The sequence below is a fragment of the Rhinatrema bivittatum genome, chromosome 1 (genome assembly GCF_901001135.1).
Source record: "Rhinatrema bivittatum chromosome 1, aRhiBiv1.1, whole genome shotgun sequence".
In the NCBI taxonomy this organism is placed as follows: Eukaryota; Metazoa; Chordata; class Amphibia; order Gymnophiona; family Rhinatrematidae; genus Rhinatrema; species Rhinatrema bivittatum.
In genome coordinates, this window is record NC_042615.1 from 238,821,259 (window position 1) to 238,839,191 (window position 17,933).

General features: G+C 46.2%; 1 protein-coding gene and 1 non-coding gene across 3 annotated transcripts in view; both read left to right on the forward strand.

The window, feature by feature from the left end:
* PTCD3 (pentatricopeptide repeat domain 3) overlaps positions 1-17,933 on the forward strand; it is a 189,088-nt gene that overhangs the window by 74,935 nt on the left and 96,220 nt on the right. For both annotated transcript variants that reach the window (XM_029592766.1, XM_029592767.1), the window contains 4 exons: positions 624-688; positions 2,162-2,249; positions 2,330-2,390; positions 11,806-11,888. In XM_029592766.1, coding sequence (XP_029448626.1) covers positions 624-688; positions 2,162-2,249; positions 2,330-2,390; positions 11,806-11,888 — 297 coding nt within the window. The remainder of the gene's footprint in view (positions 1-623; positions 689-2,161; positions 2,250-2,329; positions 2,391-11,805; positions 11,889-17,933) is intronic.
* On the forward strand, positions 11,390-11,524 carry LOC115082815. Its single transcript, XR_003854304.1, has one exon. It is a non-coding gene; the product is annotated as a small nucleolar RNA SNORD94 (small nucleolar RNA).

Sequence of the window (17,933 nt, forward strand, 5' to 3'; positions counted from 1 at the left end):
CATTTACCCTCATCGTCCACGGGGTGTTTCGGCGCCAAGGTCATTCGAGCAGGGCTTTCAAGGGCCCACCCAGTGTAGGGAAGCTTTGATACATCCCACCGTCTGGACTGATCCTGGTACATACAGGGAAAAGAAAATTACTCCTTACCTGCTAATTTTCGTTCCTGTAGTACCAAGGATCAGTCCAGACGCCCGACTCTTGTTACCATACCTGCTCGATATCTCCACCGCACCTCGCTTTCTTATACCTGTTGGGCGTTTGCGCCCAATTTCTTTCTAGTTCCTGTTGACTTGCGAGTCTGTTCTCAATTCTGGCGCCAGTTGCCTCATTTGGGCTAGTGTTTTTTTATGATTGTTACACTTGATCCAGCCTTGTTAGCTTGTTTTTGGCTTTGATATACTCTATGCTGAGCTCCTGCAGAAGGGTGCACATGTACTCATGCCAGCACCCTTCGAAGCCTTGTCTGACTCCATCTGCTGGACGGGGGACATAACCCACCGTCTGGACTGATCCTTGGTACTACAGGAACAAAAATTAGCAGGTAAGGAGTAATTTTCTTATTTATGTAATTTCAGTAAGTTGTTGAGTACCCATTTGTAACTAACAAACAAATCTTTTCCAGGTGGAACATCAGAAAAGACGGATGGGTCAGCTGCGCAGAGCATCCGATTTTGTTGGTGTCTGGAGGTATACACAGAAATAAAGAATATACCCAATGTTCCCAGCACAATTTTTAGTAGTTAAGGCTGCAAAGTTTTGGAAGAATTGTTTTTCAGCCATACAGCAGTACTGTAAATATAAAATAATTATGTAACTCTTGATTCTTCAAAGGAAACATAACCAAACCTGTAACTTCTCATCAGGAGTAGATTATTTCTGTACAAGATACAAGATTTGAAATATAGAAATGAGGGTTCTTTGGCAAAGTATTCACAATTTTTCGCTACTCTGGGCAAGCATCTGTTTTAACTATTTGAATTCTTTAGGTCTGGGTCCTCAGGACACACCTAGCCAGTCTGGTTTTTGGGATATCCACAACAAAAATACGAGAGAGATTTGCATGTAATGCCTCTATTGCATGCATATCTCTTATCATATTCATTGTGGATATTTTGAAAACCTAACTGGCTTGGTATGTTCTGGGGAGTGGGTTTAGAACTTCTGCTTTAAGTGGTACGTCTGCTATGAGACTATCACCAGAAAGAACACAGGTGCCCATTCAGACCTTTTCTACCCATTTGTAACAATAGCCCATGTACAAAGGAAATAAGTGTCAGGAAAAGAGCATATTCAGTAAGTTGTACCACGGATCAGTCCAGACCGTGGGTTGAGCCTCCTGTCCAGCAGATGGAGACAAATACTCTGGACTGATCCGTGGTAGTACAGGAACGAAAATTAGCAGGTAAGAACCAATTTTCCTTTTAGCAATTCATTTTTTTCTTTTTTTTCCTTCTTGCTTGTATTTACAGCTAATATAAAGAGATCCTGAATAAAGTTATTAAAGCATATGTACATTCAAAGAACAAAAAAAAGGAAAGCAGAATCAATTGGTACTTTCCCACTAGTCCACAATATAAAAGGGCAGTGGGGAAGAACCTTAGAGAGATTCAGAAGTGATGATAAAAACCAATAAACCCCCATAAGATAATGGTGATGGAGTATTCAGTCTCGACTTGTGTGTACTTCTCTATGCTGCAAAGACACTATTGGGCTCATAGATGTATACACAGTAAGGATTTACATTTGCAGAACTACATCATGAAAAGTTGTTAATTTTTTGACACTGAATATAAAAAATTTCAGAATGTCTGCTTACTGTCACTTTTAAGATTTTATGCTTGCTTGTGGTTTTAGTGAAATGTATTTTGGTTATTTTTCAGAGCACAAAAACAGTAAGTCCTGCTTTCTGATAACGCTTTGTCTGTCACATCCTGAAAGCACCAAATGAGTTTACTTTTAAAATATGGCATGAGAAATTGTCTGCAGTATTCATGAGAAGTTTGGAGCCCAGTTTGCTTAAATAGCATAGGAATCTGTTTTGTTTCACTGTTAATTGTGATTTTCTTTTAAAAGACTATCACTATTCCAATGAAGTGGCAATTCCTAAGACAACTTTCCCTTGTAGCTAATGTCCAACATTTTCTTTCCTTTTGCTATAAGACAGAACAACAATGCAGAGAGGATATTTAATCTGATGACAGAACGAAATGCGCCTTCCTTTTGTGCCATGATAAGAGGAATGGTGAAGGTAAAAGCTGAAGTGTGAAATGTTTAAATTTCCATCTTCCTATGGTATCTGGATCTGAACAGTTTATTTCCCTCTTGCAGTATGGTGCTTATGCAAAAGCTTTCAACATGTATACAGAGTTACAGAACAATAGGCTGACTGGTGAGTCTGTTCATTTATTTATTTGCATGTTAGGGAAGTTTTTTGAGGTTGATATTAAATTTTGTAGAAAGGATATTATATAGCTGCAAAGTAATACTAGCAGAAGCATTCCAAAGTGTTTGAAACTGATTATAACATACCGAAAGCCCCAACTTTCAGCTGTTGTAAAGACAGCCCTCTCCCAATCGCATGGTGAGGCCAATCTGAGAGGAATTCAGACATAGGCTTCATGATGGATAGGGTCCTCCATTTTCAGCTTAAACCAGTTTTCATGGATACATTTCCAAGTTTTGTAAAGGTAAAAATCAGTTTTACCCTAATTTCAAAAACACAGCTGCAGGCCCATGATGTTTTCCAGCATCTCCTCCCCCTTGAAGACTAACAGTGGTGCATACACAGGACCTGTGCCTGGACCAAAAATGCAGCAAAAAAGTACAAGAGCAGCATGCACATACATGCTGCAGCCATGACTACATGCCTACACCTCAGGAGGACTTAGAAAGTTGCTGGTAAAAGGAGGGAGACTGAATGCACTGCCAAAACAGTCACCACTAGACTTCCACCAGAGGAAGGAGACCCGAGTGACTGCTTTGGGGGGGGCAGAGTAGCCACTGGAACTGCAATGGAAGAAGTTCGAAACTTGCTGTTGGGGGGAAAAAAGGCCAAAGCTGCCACTGAAGCTGCTGCTAAGAGGGGGAGGCACATGGAACTGTATAATTGACAGGAGGGGAGAAGGAAGAAAAGAGAAAGGGACAGGGAGGGTGATGAAGAAAGGGAGTTGCTGTTGGAAGAGGGGAGAAAGAAGTAAGACTGGGTGAAGAGGAATGAGAGAGTGCAGAGAAAAAATATTGGGGAGAAAGGGTAAAGGTAGAATGGAGAAAAGGAAAGGTTTGAGAGGAAATATTGGGGAGAGAAAAGGGGAGATGCTGAGAGGTCATTAAAATTTTCATCTAGCCTTGTCAATGATTTTGAAAGTTATGTGGTCGTCTTCATAAAAAGATGGGGAATCCCTTCTCTACAATCCTAATCTTTTTTTGTTTGTACTTTCCTATCTTTTGTCCATCAGAAAAAACTCCAATTTCCTCTTCATTCAGACCAGTCCAGGCAAGACAAATGGGTTGTTTATCCCAACCAGCAGATGAAGATGTATAAAAAAATCTGTAAATAAATAAATGAACAGGCTTGGTGATGTCACTCCTTATATGCATCTATGCTGACACCAGCCTGCCAGTATTCTTTTGTCTCCAGCAGATGGCTAGATAAAGCATCCTAAAAATCAAACTATTATCTTAAAATTAATTTTAAGGTACTAAACACGCCATTCTTTTACATGCTATTCTCATTATTTTTTTATTGTAACTACTATTTCCCTGTACGTACCAGGATCAGTCCAGACTGTGGGTTATGTCCCCCTTCCAGCAGATGGAGTCAGAGCAAAAACTGAGAGGGCGGTCCCTCATAACTGGTGCGCCCTCTGTAAACCTTCAGTATTACTCTGACTCCAGAAGATGAACATGGCACCTGCGGTTCCCCAATAGTTTTGAACAGAGAATGTTTCAGTCTTCTGTCACTTTATTATCTAATTTACTTATTTCTTTGGTATGGATCAACTTTAAAAAAAAAAAAAAAAAAAGTTTTTGTTAAGGCTTGCAGACAGATTTGGCAGGGACTCTTTCTCTTCTGTTCTCTGTCTGCTTGTTTGGGGTAAGTCCTCTGTAATTTTTAATTTCAGGTTTATTTTCATACTTACCGTCCTTTGGCTGTCTGGGTGCACGTTGGTGGTCCAACCTCTCCCCCTTCAGCAGCAGCAAGCTGCCCCGAGACGCCGTTTCCTCAGGGCAGATGGCAGTTGCACCTTCGGTTCCCCAGTTCATTTAGAGGATAGTTTACAGAATTTCTTTATTTGTTTTCCTCTAATTCTTTCCTTGGATGGATCATAGTTATAAAGTGAAAAAAAAAAAAAAAAGCCTCAGTGTTCAGCTTCTCTGGAGACTTGCAGGCAGAACTTTGTTTTCAGTGACAGATCTGTCTTGTACATTCCGTCTTATGCTGTTAATTCCTCGGGGTCTTTAGCTCCTAATCTGCCGGACTCTGGGTCACAGGACCTTCTCCTTGGGGATGCAGACGGGGACATTGATGGGTCCACCCCAGACGAGTTGGACCAGATCATTAAATCGCTTGGAGAGAATAAGGTGCATAAATTGCCAGAAGATCGTCACTACGCGGACCCGGTTCAGAGGCCAACGGCGTTGTCGTCAGACTAGACTGGTGCCTCACAGGACTCCTTCGTCGAGGTCGCAGTCCAGGTTTCATTCCTTTCGAGGCCGGAGACTGGCTTGGAACTCCTCTATGCACAGAGTTTCTGCTACATCTACCCAATGAAACCTTGCCAGTCCACTCTTCGGTTCCCAGGATAGGAGGACATCTTTCACTCTTCTACGAAGAGTGGATCAAAATCACCTCAGACCGGTGGGTCCTGGATATTCTACGGCACGGTTACGCTTTAGAATTTGCTTGACCTCTCAGAGACAGGTTTGTCTTCTCTCCGTGCGGTCTCATCAAACTGTGCGCAGTGCGACAAACACTGAATCGGCTCCTGGATTTGGGTGCCATTCTCCCGGAACCGGAACAAGAGTTCGGCCATTATTCCGTCTACTTCGTAGTCCCAAAATGGTCAACAGGACTCTCAAGATACCACACTTCAGGATGGAAACCCTGCGCTCAGTGATTGACGCGGTACATCGGGGAGCGTTCCTCATGTCCTTGGACTTGATGGAGGCTTATCTTCATATCCCCATCCTGTAGGAGCATCAGCGCTTCCTCCGCTTCAAGATTTTAGGGCAGCATTTCCAGTTCCAGGCCCTGCCATTTGGCCTGGCGACCACTCCTCGCACATTCACCAAAGTTATGGTGGTGGTGGTGGCGGTGGCCCTATGGAGGGAAGGGATTCTGGTCCATCCTTATTTAGATGACTGGCTTATCCGGGCGAAGTCCACAGATTTGTGCCAGCACTCAGTGGAAAGAGTATTACTTCTCCTCTAATCGCTAGGCTGCATCGTCAATTTTGCCAAGAGCAGCCTTACACCGGCGCAGTCACTCGACTTTTTGGGAGCTCATTTCGGCACCAAAGTGGGCACAGTCTCTCTTTTTTGGATCGGGCCCAATCTCTCCTCTCTCAGGTTCAGTGCTTTCAGAACCTCCGACTTCCCACTGCTTGGGACTATCTCCAGGTGCTGGGCTCCATGGCCTTCACTATAGATGTAATGCCTTGGACATTTCCCACCTGCGTCCCTTGCAAAGAGCATTCCTCTCCCGTTGGAAGTCGGTGTTTCAGGAATTTCAGACTCTTCTGCTGCTGTCATCTCTAGCCAAGGACAGCCTGACCTGGTGGCTCAACCTGGATCACTTGCTAAGAGTGGTGGACCTAGAGGTTCCGCAATGGGTGATCATTACAACAGACGCCAGCCTCGCCGGCTGGGGCGCTGTGTGCAGACGCCAATCGACGCAGGGGCAGTGGATGCCAGTTCAGGAGCGTGGCCCATCAACTGTCTGGAGACAAGAGTGGTTCGTCTGGCGCTGAAGCGCTTTCTGCCTCTAGTCCAAGGCTGAGCAGTCCGAATCCTCTCTGACAACGCAACGACAGTGGCGTACATCAACCATCAGGGAGGGACAAGGAGTCTCCATGTAGCTCAGGAGACGAACAAGCTAATGCCGTGGGCGGAGCTCCATTTGTCCCATCTGGCGGCGTCTCACATTGCAGGTGTAGACGATGTTCATGCGGACTTCTTACATCACCAACGCTTAGTTCCCGGGGAGAGAGAGCTGTCCCAGGAAGCAGTGTCACTCCTCTTCACGCAATGGGGGACTCCATCTCGATCTGATGGCCACTCAAAGGAACATGAAGGCTCCACGCTTCTTCAGTCGCAGAAGAAGGTGCAGAGGGCGTCGATGCCCTAGTCCTGCCATGGCCACAGGACCTCCTGCTCTACGTCTTTCTGCTTTGGCTCCTAATGGGAAAGGTGCTCCGAAGAATAGAGATTCACTAGGGGCCCATGATCCTGGTAGCTCCGAAATGGCCTCGATGGCCGTGGTTTGCAGACTTGGTCAACCCCAGCGGTGGACGGCCCGCTTCGACTAGGACATCTGCCGAACCTTCTCCGACAGGGCCCAGTATGTTTTGACCAGGGAGATTGCTTCTGTCTAGCGGCCTGGCTTTTGAGCGGCGCCAGCTGAGAAGATGAGGGTACCCAGAGGCTGTTATCTCCATTCTTCTCAAGGCTAGGAAGTCTTCCACCTCCATGTCCTATGTCCGGGTCTGGAATGTTTTTGAGTCTTGGTGCCAGTCCACACAACCTTCTCCACATCGTGCGACAATACCCCAGATCTTATCTTTCTTGCAGCGAGGTCTGGAGATGGGATTAGCCTATAATTCCCTCAGAGTACAGAGGGCAGCCCTTGGTACCTTCCATCATCAGGTTGGAACTATTCTTTCATCGCACCCTGACATAGTCTGATCCTTAAAGGGAGTAAAGCATGTGAAGCCACTGATACGCAATTTAGGCCCTTCGTGGAGCTTGAATTTGGTCTTTCGAATTCTAGGCAGTCCACTGTTTGAACTTCTGAAGAGAGCTACCCTCAAGGACCTCACTCTCAGGAATGTATTCCTGGTGTCTCTGTTCCGCTCGCAGAATTTCAGAGCTTCAAGCCTTGTCATGTAGAGAGCCTTATCTAGGCTTCACGGATTCAGGGGTATCCTTGTGTACCATACCATCTTTTCTACCAAAGGTGGTCTCGTCCTTTCATTTGAATCAGTTGGTGGAGCTGCCGTCTTTCCAGGACAAGGACAATTGGTTGATACAGGTGAAGTTGTTTCAGGAAAGTATGACAGCTACCCAAAGGGTGGTGCAGTTTTTGCAGGAATCAGGCTGGGTAGTCATTTTCCTCAAAAGCAGCTTACAACCTTCTGAAATGCTGGAGTACCTAGGCCAAGAGTGGCCAACTCTGGTCCTCAAGAGCCACAAACAAGCCAGTTTTTCAGGATGTCCACAATGAGTATGCGTGAGATTTGTATGCACTACCTCCATTGTAAGCAAATCTATCTCACGCATATTCATTGTGGATATCTTGAAAACCTGGCCTGTTTGTGGCTCTCGAGGACTGGAATTGGCCACCCCTGACCTAGGAGCTCTTTTCAACACGGGAATAGGCAGAGTTTGATTAATGGATCAAAGGATTCAGAAAATGAGTCATCAGGTCCTATCTTTAAATGTTCAGGTCGATGGCAGCAGCATTGGATCTGGCTTCTTGGGTGAAGGTGCACCTGCATCCTCTGCAGGGGCCTTTCTTTCATGGTGAAATTCCTAGTCATAGAACTGTGCCAGGGGCAGTCGAGAGGAGCCTGCAATAGTTGTTGGATCCAAATGCTTGGCTCTGCAGATCTAGATACCCCAAACATGGTGACATTGATTTAAGATGCTATCCTGTTGGGCTGGGGAGCACACTGTCAGGAGCAGTTGGTTCAGGGTCAGTAGACTCCAGAGGAGGCGAGGTGATCTATCAACCAATTGGAGGCCAGAGCAATTCTGTTGGTTCTCCTTGAATTTGTGCCCTGTTTGGGTCTGGCGGTCTGAGTAATGTCCGACAACACCACATACATAGCATATATGAATCATCAAGGGGAGGATCAGATCTCATTGGAGATAGATCTCCTCCTCACTTGGGTGGAAGTGAGCTTGATGGTCCTGTCTGTGTCTCACAAGGCCAGAGTGGACAGTGCTCAAGCAGATTTCCTCATTTGCAGTGTGATCAATCCAGGGGAGTGACTCTGTCTTGTAAGGCCTTCAACCAGATTGTGGCCTGGTGTGCTGTACCAGTGATGGATCTATTGCGTCCAGCAACAATGCGAAAATACTCAGATTTTTCAGCTAGAAGAGGGATGCTCTTGCAAACTGGTTTAATGCCTTTGTTCAGAGGTGGCCAGCGGATGTAGTTCTGTAAGTGTTCCCGCCTTGGCCGATGAGAGCAAACTTCTATAGAAGGTGGCAAGACATCTATGACTGATAATATTCGAGGCTCTGGATTGCCCACATCATCCAAGGTGTGCAGATCTTTTGTGTCTGATGTAAGGTAGCCCTTTGAGACTTCCATTGCATAAGGCATTACTTTCACAAAGATCTGGGTTAGCTTTGTCTTACAGCCTGGCCTTTGAGAGGGCACATTTAGTGAAAAAAGGCTATTCTCAGCATGTGGCTACCCTTCTCAAGGCCAGAAAAGGTTCTAGTTCCTTAGGATATATCCTGATATGAAGAGTTTTTTTAGGATTGGTACTCTGAATGTCAGTTTGCTGCTGAGAAGGCTTCCATTCCCTTAATCCTGGAATTTTTGCAGAAGGTTCTTTGAAAGGTTTGGCTCTGAACATCTTGAAGATGCTAGTCATGGCTTTTGTATGCTACAGAGGTCGGTTACAGGGTAGGCTGTTTCATCACATCCTGACGTCTCCTGATTCTTGAGGGGAGTGAAAGATATTAGGCCTATGGATTCTGGTTCCCTCTTGAGCCCTCAATTTGGTATTGTCGTTCTTGGCGGAGGCTCAATTTACGCCTCCTCTCAGGTCTATTTTTGGAAGGTCCTTACCTCAAAAGCGGATTTCCTGGTCACTGTCCAGCCAGAAGGATTTCAGAATGGCAGGTTCTTTCCTATAGGGAGAGCCCTTCTTGTTGATTACTGAAGATATGGTTTGGATTTGTATGGTAATCCAGAAGAGCCCAAAGAATCCTAATCGGTAAAAATCAGAACAGGAAGGGAAACATGCACAAACAGTCCTACAAAAATGGACAAGGATATCCAACAAATCTTTCAAATCAATTCATCCATGGTGTCAGCAAGCCAGTCAGTGTGCCTTGCATTGTACAGGCCACCTGATCTTTTCAATTATCCACCAGGGATATTAGAGCAATTTTTTAGGAGTTTTTTAAAGAGCAAATAAAAATAGATAACACCACAAATCTTATTTGGTATGAAGAAAAGATAGCAACAGTGGGCGATATTTTGCAATATGCTTCCTCAGGAGATGCTTAGTAATCGAAGTCGTGTTATTTCAGAATAGATTATTTTCCATTGATTCGAAGTCTCAGAGCTTTCCAATGCTCTTTAAAAAAAAAAAAAAAAATCCTAAAACAAAATTGTTCTAAAATCCCTGGTGGATGATTGAACAGACTGGGTGACCCGTGCAACATAGGGCACACTGACTGGCTTGTTGACACCATAGGTGAATTGATTTGAAAGATTAGTTGGATATCCTTGTCCAGTTTTGCAGGATTATCTATTTGGTACTACTTTGCATATTTCCCTTCCTGCTCTGATATGGATTTGTATGGTGTCATCTTTTTTGCCAAAGATTGTCCCTGAATTGTACTTGAATGAGTTGGCTTCTTTACTTTCCTTCAACAAGCATGTGGTTGGAGAAGAGTACAAGCTTCTTTGTTCATTGAATGTCAGAAGAATCCTTTTAAGGTACTGTGAGGTCACTAACAACTTCAGGAAGTCAGCTGATCTTTTTGTGCTGTTTAGTGGAGCACAAAAGGGTGAGGCGGCCACTAGAGCTAGGATGGCGCATTGGATTTAACAGGCCATTGTAGCAGCCTATGTGGATTCAGGTACACCTTAACTAAGTATGTATGTGCTCATTTCACGAAGGCTCAAGCTATTTTGTAGGAAGAGTTGAGATTGACATCTCTCTTGGACATCTGTAATGTGGCCAATTGGTCTTCCATGCATACCTTTTCTAAGCATTTTCCCTTGGATGTGAGGGTCAGAGAAGAGGCCTGCTTCATATCTGCGGTTTTGCAAAGGGCTTCGGCAGCATCCCACCTTATTCAGAAGTAGCTTGGGTACATCCCACCTGTCTTGCCTGGACTGGTCTGACTGGATGAAAAGGAAGGTGAAATTTTCTTACCTGATAATTTCCTTTCCTTGAATACAGTCAGACCAGTCCAGGATCTACCTTGTACTGCCTGATTTCAGAGTCCATACCTTTTTGTCTCTGTTTAGATTAAAAAAAAAAAAAAAAAAGACTACCAAAGAAAAAGGAGGATGATAACAGTATGGGGCAGAAATTCTATTCTGCACCACAGGCAAGTGATTTATTGTATATTATCATCCTTTCTGTCACTTCCATTGCCTGGTTCTTCTGGAAGTCCACTGGTTAATGTTTTACATTTTACTGTTGATTAATTTGGGTGTTTAAAATTGTGTATAGTTAACTTATTGCAGAAATACTGGAAGACCAGTGACAGCACAGATACATATAAGGAGTGTCATCAGTGAGCCTGTTCATCCATGTCTCCATTTGCTGGTCAGGGTACACAACCCACTTGTCTTGCCTGGATTGGTCTGACTGTATTCAAGGAAAGGAAATTCAGGTAAGAAGTAATTTCACCATTTATCCAAAAAAGTAAGCCTTTGTTTTTCCATTGATTCTCTCCCATTTTTGTTTGTTGTAAAAAAAACCCCACTGATAAATGAATATCTTAATGATAGTCTACACAGGAACAAGAAAAAGATGTCACAGCTGTTGGATAGGAAGAATGAATGAGAAGCAAATTCATATTTTTTTGTCTTTTAAAAACCACATTTTCACCAGTATGATTTATTATACACCTTGACTGTGACCTCTGTAGTAAAAATAGATCAGTTGGCTGCATTTTAGTAATGCAGTTATTTGAATGCATGTCTTTAAGGCACCAGCATTTTCTTGATATCTCTTGAACATTCAGCAGCCAAGAACTTAAATATGTGTATCTTTGTCTCCAGCAAAATCAGAATTTCTGAAAATCTACAGCAAAGCTCTGAAAATGTTTGCAAAGTCTCTTATTTGCATACAATTTGTATTGCATATCATAACTGGCATGAATATTTGATTATTTTGTGTATCAATATTACCGTGCTGGAGTCTGTGGGAATCCAGATTTATTTTAACTCTTCAGATAAATGTAAGTTTTGCGGCAGTGATGATTGGCGCAGGGGTACGGACCTCAGCTACATAATGGGAGCTGAATGTGAATCTCTACTCACTTGCTGGCGTGTAGTTGGCTCTCTGAGAGAGGCTCACATGAGAACGCCTAAATCTGAGCCAAATTACATATATCTGACAACAGTGGCAAAACAAACATATCTGGAATGTGAGAGCTTGAAATATTTTTCTTACCAGTACTCTGAAAGTGGGTTGGTTTTTTTTTAAACCCGTGGAGACCAAAGTAAGCTTTCTGAAGCACTGGCAAACACATTCTCAATGAACTGCACTTGCAACAGTGAAAGCCTTCTAGAGAAGAAGTTTAGAAATGTTATGATAAGTTTCCATACGATTGCTGGTTGCTATACCAGAAAATAACTATTTGAAATTTTTGTTTGCTGGCAGCGGATGTACATACCTTCAATGCACTTATTTCAGCAACCCCTGAAGTGAAGGAAAAATACAATGAAAAGTGGGCCCTTATCACGGTAAGAAAATCAGATTGGTGGTATTAGTGTGGATCTTAATCCTGACATTTTACAAAACCAGTAGTGACTGCTGAGAATGTGTGATAGAGAAATAGATGAACTATTTACACACTTAGTAATCTCCTGATTGTAACCCAGGTTTTTTTTCCATGGACAAGCACCTACAGATAGCCACACAAGAAGTGGTCACTTAGTGGTGCTGTCATAGAAAAAAATTCACTTAGATCCAAAAACTCTGGAAGAGATCTACTGAGGCATATTGATAGAATTTTTTCAGCTCTTTCTCATCGCCATCACAAACTTTTTAGGTTCCTGAACATACCCAGATATCAGTCCAGAAAAGTGGGTTGTGTAATTCTACCAGCAGGTGGAATCAGCGAACAATTAGAACTTTGGACACTGGTACATAACAAGAGTGCCACCTGCAGTCACTCAGTATTTCTCTCACTCCAGCAGGTGGTACAGTTGCACACTTGCAGTCTTTAGTTATATTTTTTATTTAGTTAGAATTTAATTTTTTGGTTTATGGTCGCTTCCTGAGGTGTTAGGCGCCTTTGTGGGCCATCCCTCAGTAGAAGCCAGGCGTCCGGGGAATTGGTTATTCCTGTCAGGGTTTCGCCTCTGCCACAGTTCAGTGTCTGACGACCAGGGGCTCCTGGCTACTCACCACCGTCTCTGCTACAGCTTCTCCCTTGTCTCCTGCAACAGCTTTTCTCTGTGTCTTGGTAAAGTTTATTTAAAAAAAAAAAAAAAAAAAAAAGCTGTTTTACTGCGGCTGACTGACAATCTTCAGTGTTGAAGAAAGGCGAGGTGCAGGAGGGACCGGGTCTTTTACGGCCGGCTGGGGAATCTGTCAGCAATGTTCCCCTCAGCTCCCGGGGTTCCAGGTCGTTTTCTGAGGGCAAGGGCGAGTTTTTTTTTCTCTGTGTGCCTCGTTTACTCGCCGCTTCCCTGCTGGGGGCCTTGCATTTTCACTATAGACAGACTCCTTTCCCGCGGGAAGGCTGCGCGCATTTTCTTTTTTTCTCCTCAGCCGGTAGTCTCTTAGCCTGCACCACGAAAAGTTTGTTTTTCTGGTCCTGCCTGACTGAAATTTTCTCCTCGTCGCAGCTCCGAACGTTTCTTTTTTTATTCACGCCCTTTTCTATTTCACTTCAGACTATCGGCGCTCTGCTGAGGATGGGACCGAAAACAGATTCGCAGGCCTGCTGCGTGTGTGGGTCATGCGGCCAGGCATTAGATGCGGCCTCCTTATGCGCAGCGTGTTCCCTGGGGTTAGAGGGCTTTTCAGGGCTTCTTGCTTCCTCCCTCAGGGAGGGAACATCTGTCTCGCCTTCGGCTTCATGGGAAGAGAATTCTCTGCCTGTTCTAGCCCTGATGAAGGAAGACTTCACGGGGGGAACTGATGGATATCACCCCAGCCGACTCTCCAGTGGGGGAGGGGGACCCGGAGGGTTTTTCCCCAGAATCTGTCCTCCTTATGCACCAGGCTTTGCTGGCAAGGAAACGCTCAGCGGTAAAGCGGCCCGGTCTCTTGGGGGCAGATTCGGACCCGCCTGAGAAAAGAGGTCGGGGTACGGACCCTTGTCAGCGCCTCTCTGACCAGGCTCACCCCACAGGGGATTCTCCCCAGGGTATGCGAGATCCAATCCCGGAGTCTGGGGCAATGCCGGCTTCTGGGGTAGTAGGGGTGTCAGACCCGGATCCGCAGCTGGATCCGGTTGATGTGGATACTGATGATCCGGATGAGCCCGATGACCCTGCTGCGGAGGGGGATGACCCCAGCGTGGTGCGTTTGTTCAGGCGGGATGAGTTAAGATCCCTTATTCCCCAGGTCCTTGAAGTCCGGGGACTTAAGGTTTCTCAAGAAAAGTCTGACAACGAAGGCGTCAATCCAGTCCTTGACGGCACTAGGGGTCCCACAACATCTTTTCCTCTGCCTAAGAAGGTTCGCAAACTAGTGACCGGGGAGTGGGAGATTCCAGCTTGAAGGTGGGCAGAACTATGGCGAAACTGTACCCGTTATCGTCTGTTTTGGATTTACTGAAGATTCCAAAGGTGGACGCCGCGGTCTCGGCAGCCACGAAAAAGACCACTATCCCGGTTGCTGGGGTGGCTGCCCTTAAGGATATGCAGGACTGCAAGCTGGAGATCCAGTTGAAGTGAGCAATCGAGGTTGCCACGCTAAGCCTTCGGGTGGCGGTTTGCGCTAGCCTCATGCAGAGGGCCTGTCTGTGTTGGGTCTGGGAGTAAGCTGCCGGGGCCTGTATGAGCGACAGTGGGCCTCTGCAGTCCGCCAACCTAGAAGCAGGCATCACTTATGTTGCAGATGCTTTGTATGATCTGGTGAGGACCTCGGCGAGAGGTATGGTGTCTTTGGTGTCAGCGCGGTGTCTCCTTTGGCTGCGAAATTGGGCGGCGGATTTGTCTTCCAAGTCCAAGCTTTGTAATCTACCCTTTAAGGGCAAGCTCTTGTTTTTGGAGGATCTGGATCAGCTGGTAAAGCTGCTTGCCGAATCCAAGGGCAATCGGTAGCTGGAAGATAAAAGATCTTCTAAGAAAGTCTTCCCTCCTCGAGCTAGGTTTCGGGACTCTCGCTGCTTCAGAGTGGGTAGATACTCTGCACCTCTTGCTTCTAAACCTGCTTCGGGGCGACAGCAGTCCTTTCGAGGGGGTCACCGGTCTGGAAGAGATTCGGGACATCTTGGTGCAGGAAGTAATAAAAACCCCCAATGAAGCCACGAGCACCCATTCCATCGTCGAAGCTGTTGGAGGCAGATTATCCAACTTTTACACGGAATGGGCAAGAATTACATCAAACCGCTGGGTCTTAGAAGTGAACAAAGACCGGTATGCACTGGAGTTCTTGCGCCTGGTCCGGGAGGTTTTTGTGGAGTTCCGAGTGGCCTCAACTGTCAAGCGAGAGGCGGTCCGGGTGACTCTACAACGACTTCTCGAGCTCAAAGCTATTGTCCCAGTTCCGGAGGCTCAACAGGAACGAGGTCAGTACTCCGTGTACTTTGTGGTCCCCAAGAAGGCGGGCACGTTTCGGCCCATCCTCTATCTGCAGAAGGTGAACAGTTGCCTTCGGGTTCCTCGCTTTCGTATGGAAACCCTGAGGACAATGATGGCCACGGTTTGAAAAGGGGAATTTCTCACTTCTCTGGACCTCATGGAGGCGTATTTATACATTCTGATCTGGCTGAATCACCAGAGGCTTCTGCGGTTCAAGGTCTTGGGACGACACTTCCAATTTAGAGTCCTCCCATTTGGTCTCGCAACAGCTCCTCGCACGTTCACCAAGGTGATGGTGGTGGTGGTGGCAGCCTTCCTTCGTCAGGAGGGAATCTTGATCCACCCGTACCTGGACGAATGGTTGATTCGCACGAAGTCTTGGGAGGACTGCGAGAGATCAGTGCATATGGTGATGTTCACATTGCGATCCCTAGGTTGGGTAATCAATGTGCAGAAGAGTCACTTGGAACCCACTCAGAAGTTGATTTATCTTGGAGCACAATTTGATACCTTGCTGGGCAAAGTGTTTCTAGCGGCGGACCGAATAGGGAATTTGCAGGAACAAATACATTCCCTTCTTCGAAGGAACAATCCCACAGTGTGGCATCATCTTCATGTCCTGGGCTCCATGGCTTCAACTTTGGACTTGGTTCTTTGGGCGTTCACTCACTTAAGACCTTTACAGCGTGCGCTTTTGTCTCGCTGGTGCCCAGTGTCGGAGCAATTCCATCTACCAATGCCTCTACTTCCGGAATCCAGAGCCAGTCTGTCAAGGTGGCTGTCACTGGACAATCTGGAACGGAGGGTGGATTTGGACATTCGAATTGACTGATAATCTCCACCAGATGCCAGCCTCTCAGGTTGGGGGGCGGTGTGTTCAGACAGGTCCGCCCAAGGGCTCTGGTCGGCGATGGAAAGATCCTGGTCCATAAACCGGCTTGAGACCAGGGCTGTACGTCTGTCCCTGTGGGCGGATCCAGTGATGGACTGATGAAACAGCAAGGAAGGCTATCTAACAAAGCCGTGGAGGCGACAATACGAGATTAGTAGCCAAATGTCCAGTCTTGATTCTTTATTGAACAGAGACACAAATCTTTAGTCAAGCCTTGACTAAAGCCTTGACTAAATCAATCAGCCTTGACTAAAGATTTGTGTCTCTGTTCAATAAAGAATCAAGACTGGACATTTGGCTACTAATCCCGTATTGTCACCTTCCCTGGATCCAGGGCAGAATGGTGCAAGTCTTCTCGGACAATTCGACAATGGTGGTGTGCATCAACCGGCAAGGCGGGACTCAGTCCCGCCGTAGCACTGGAGGCACTTCTTCTGTTCAACTGGGCGGAGCGCCATCTCAAGGGTATTGCTGCATCCCATGTCGCGGGAGTAGAGAATTTGTAAGCCGGTTATCTCAGCCGTGAGCAACTAGACCCGGAAAATGGGAACTCTCTCTTGAGGCGTGGAATATCATTTGCGCCAGATGGGGAAACTCCTCAGTAGGATCTGATGGCAACGCAGGCGAATGCAAAAACAGTTCGTTTTTTTCAGCTGTCGCCGAGAACAGGGTTCGGTGGGCATAGACGCTCTCGTGTGTCCTTGGCCCATGGGGATTCTTCTGTATGCCTTCCTGCCCTGGCCCCTCATAGGTCGGCTTCTCCATCGCATAGAGCGGCACCCGGGAAGGGTGATTCTGGTGGCACCGGAGTGGCCATGTCGTCCGTGGTTCGCGGATCTGGTACAATTGGCTCTAGAGGGTCCACTTCAGCTGGCTCATCTAATGCATCTGCTCCGTCAGGGGCCCATATTTTCGGATCGGGAGGATCGCTTCTCTCTCGCGGCTTGGCTTTTGAGAGGCGACGTTTACGCTTGAGGGTTATTCAGAACAAGTCATTTCCACCCTCCTACAGGTGAGACGTCCAGCCACCTCTATGGCCTATGTGAGAGTTTGGAAGCTTTTTGAGACGTGGTGTCATCAGCGTTCCTGTGACCCTTTAGCGGTGCATGTTCCTCGGGTGCTTGACTTTCTGCAACAGGGCCTCGCTAAGGTATTGGCATTCAATTCCCTTCGTGTACAAGATGTAGCTCTAGGTGTCTTGCAGGGAAACTTTGACGGCCGTTCGTTGGCAGCGCATCCGGATATTGCTCGTTTTCTTAAGGGGGTCAAACATTTGCGCCCTCCCATCCGTTCGGTGTGTCCGGATTGGCATTTGAATTTAGTCCTTCGAGTTCTATGTGGCGCTCCTTTCGAGCCTCTTCGTGTAGTTTCCCTGAAAGATCTGACTTTGAAAACGGTGTTTTTGGTGGCCATTTGCTCGGCCCATCGGATCTGAGTTGCAGGCACTGTCTTGTCGGGATCCTTTTCTTTGGATTTACGACGATGGGTATCGTTACGTATGGTTCCGTCCTTTGTCCCTAAGGTTGTTTCACCCTTTCATGTTAATCAAACTGTGGAGCTTCCGGGGTTCCCTAACTGGTCCCGGGAGACTTCTCAGAACAGAGACCTTCATCTTTTGGATGTGCAGAGCGCCTTATTGCATTATCTGGAGGTTACCAATGACTTCAGACGTTCTGATCATTTGTTCGTTCTCTTTGGTGGCCCAAAGAAGGGGGGCAAAGCATCGAAGGCGACCATATCTCGGTGGATTAAGGAAGCCATTTGCGTGGCATACATAGCCCGAGGGCATCAGGTGCCTTTGGGTCTCAGAGCTCATTCCACTAGGGCTCAGGCTACCTCCTGGGCAGAGTGTCAGTTACTGTCGCCTCAGGAGATCTGTAGGGCGGTGGTGTGATCGTCTATTCACACTTTTACGAAACATTACCGATTGGACGTTAAGGCTTCTGATGAACCATCCTTTGGGGAGAGTGTGCTTCGTGTGGGTCTTTTGGGTTCCTGCCCAGTGTAGGGTGGCATGGGTACATCCCACTTTTCTGGACTGATCTGGGTATGTTCAGGAAATGAAAATTGGTTCTTGCCTGCTAATTATCGTTCCTGTAAATACCACAGATCAGTCCAGAGGTCCACCCCTTTTTTCA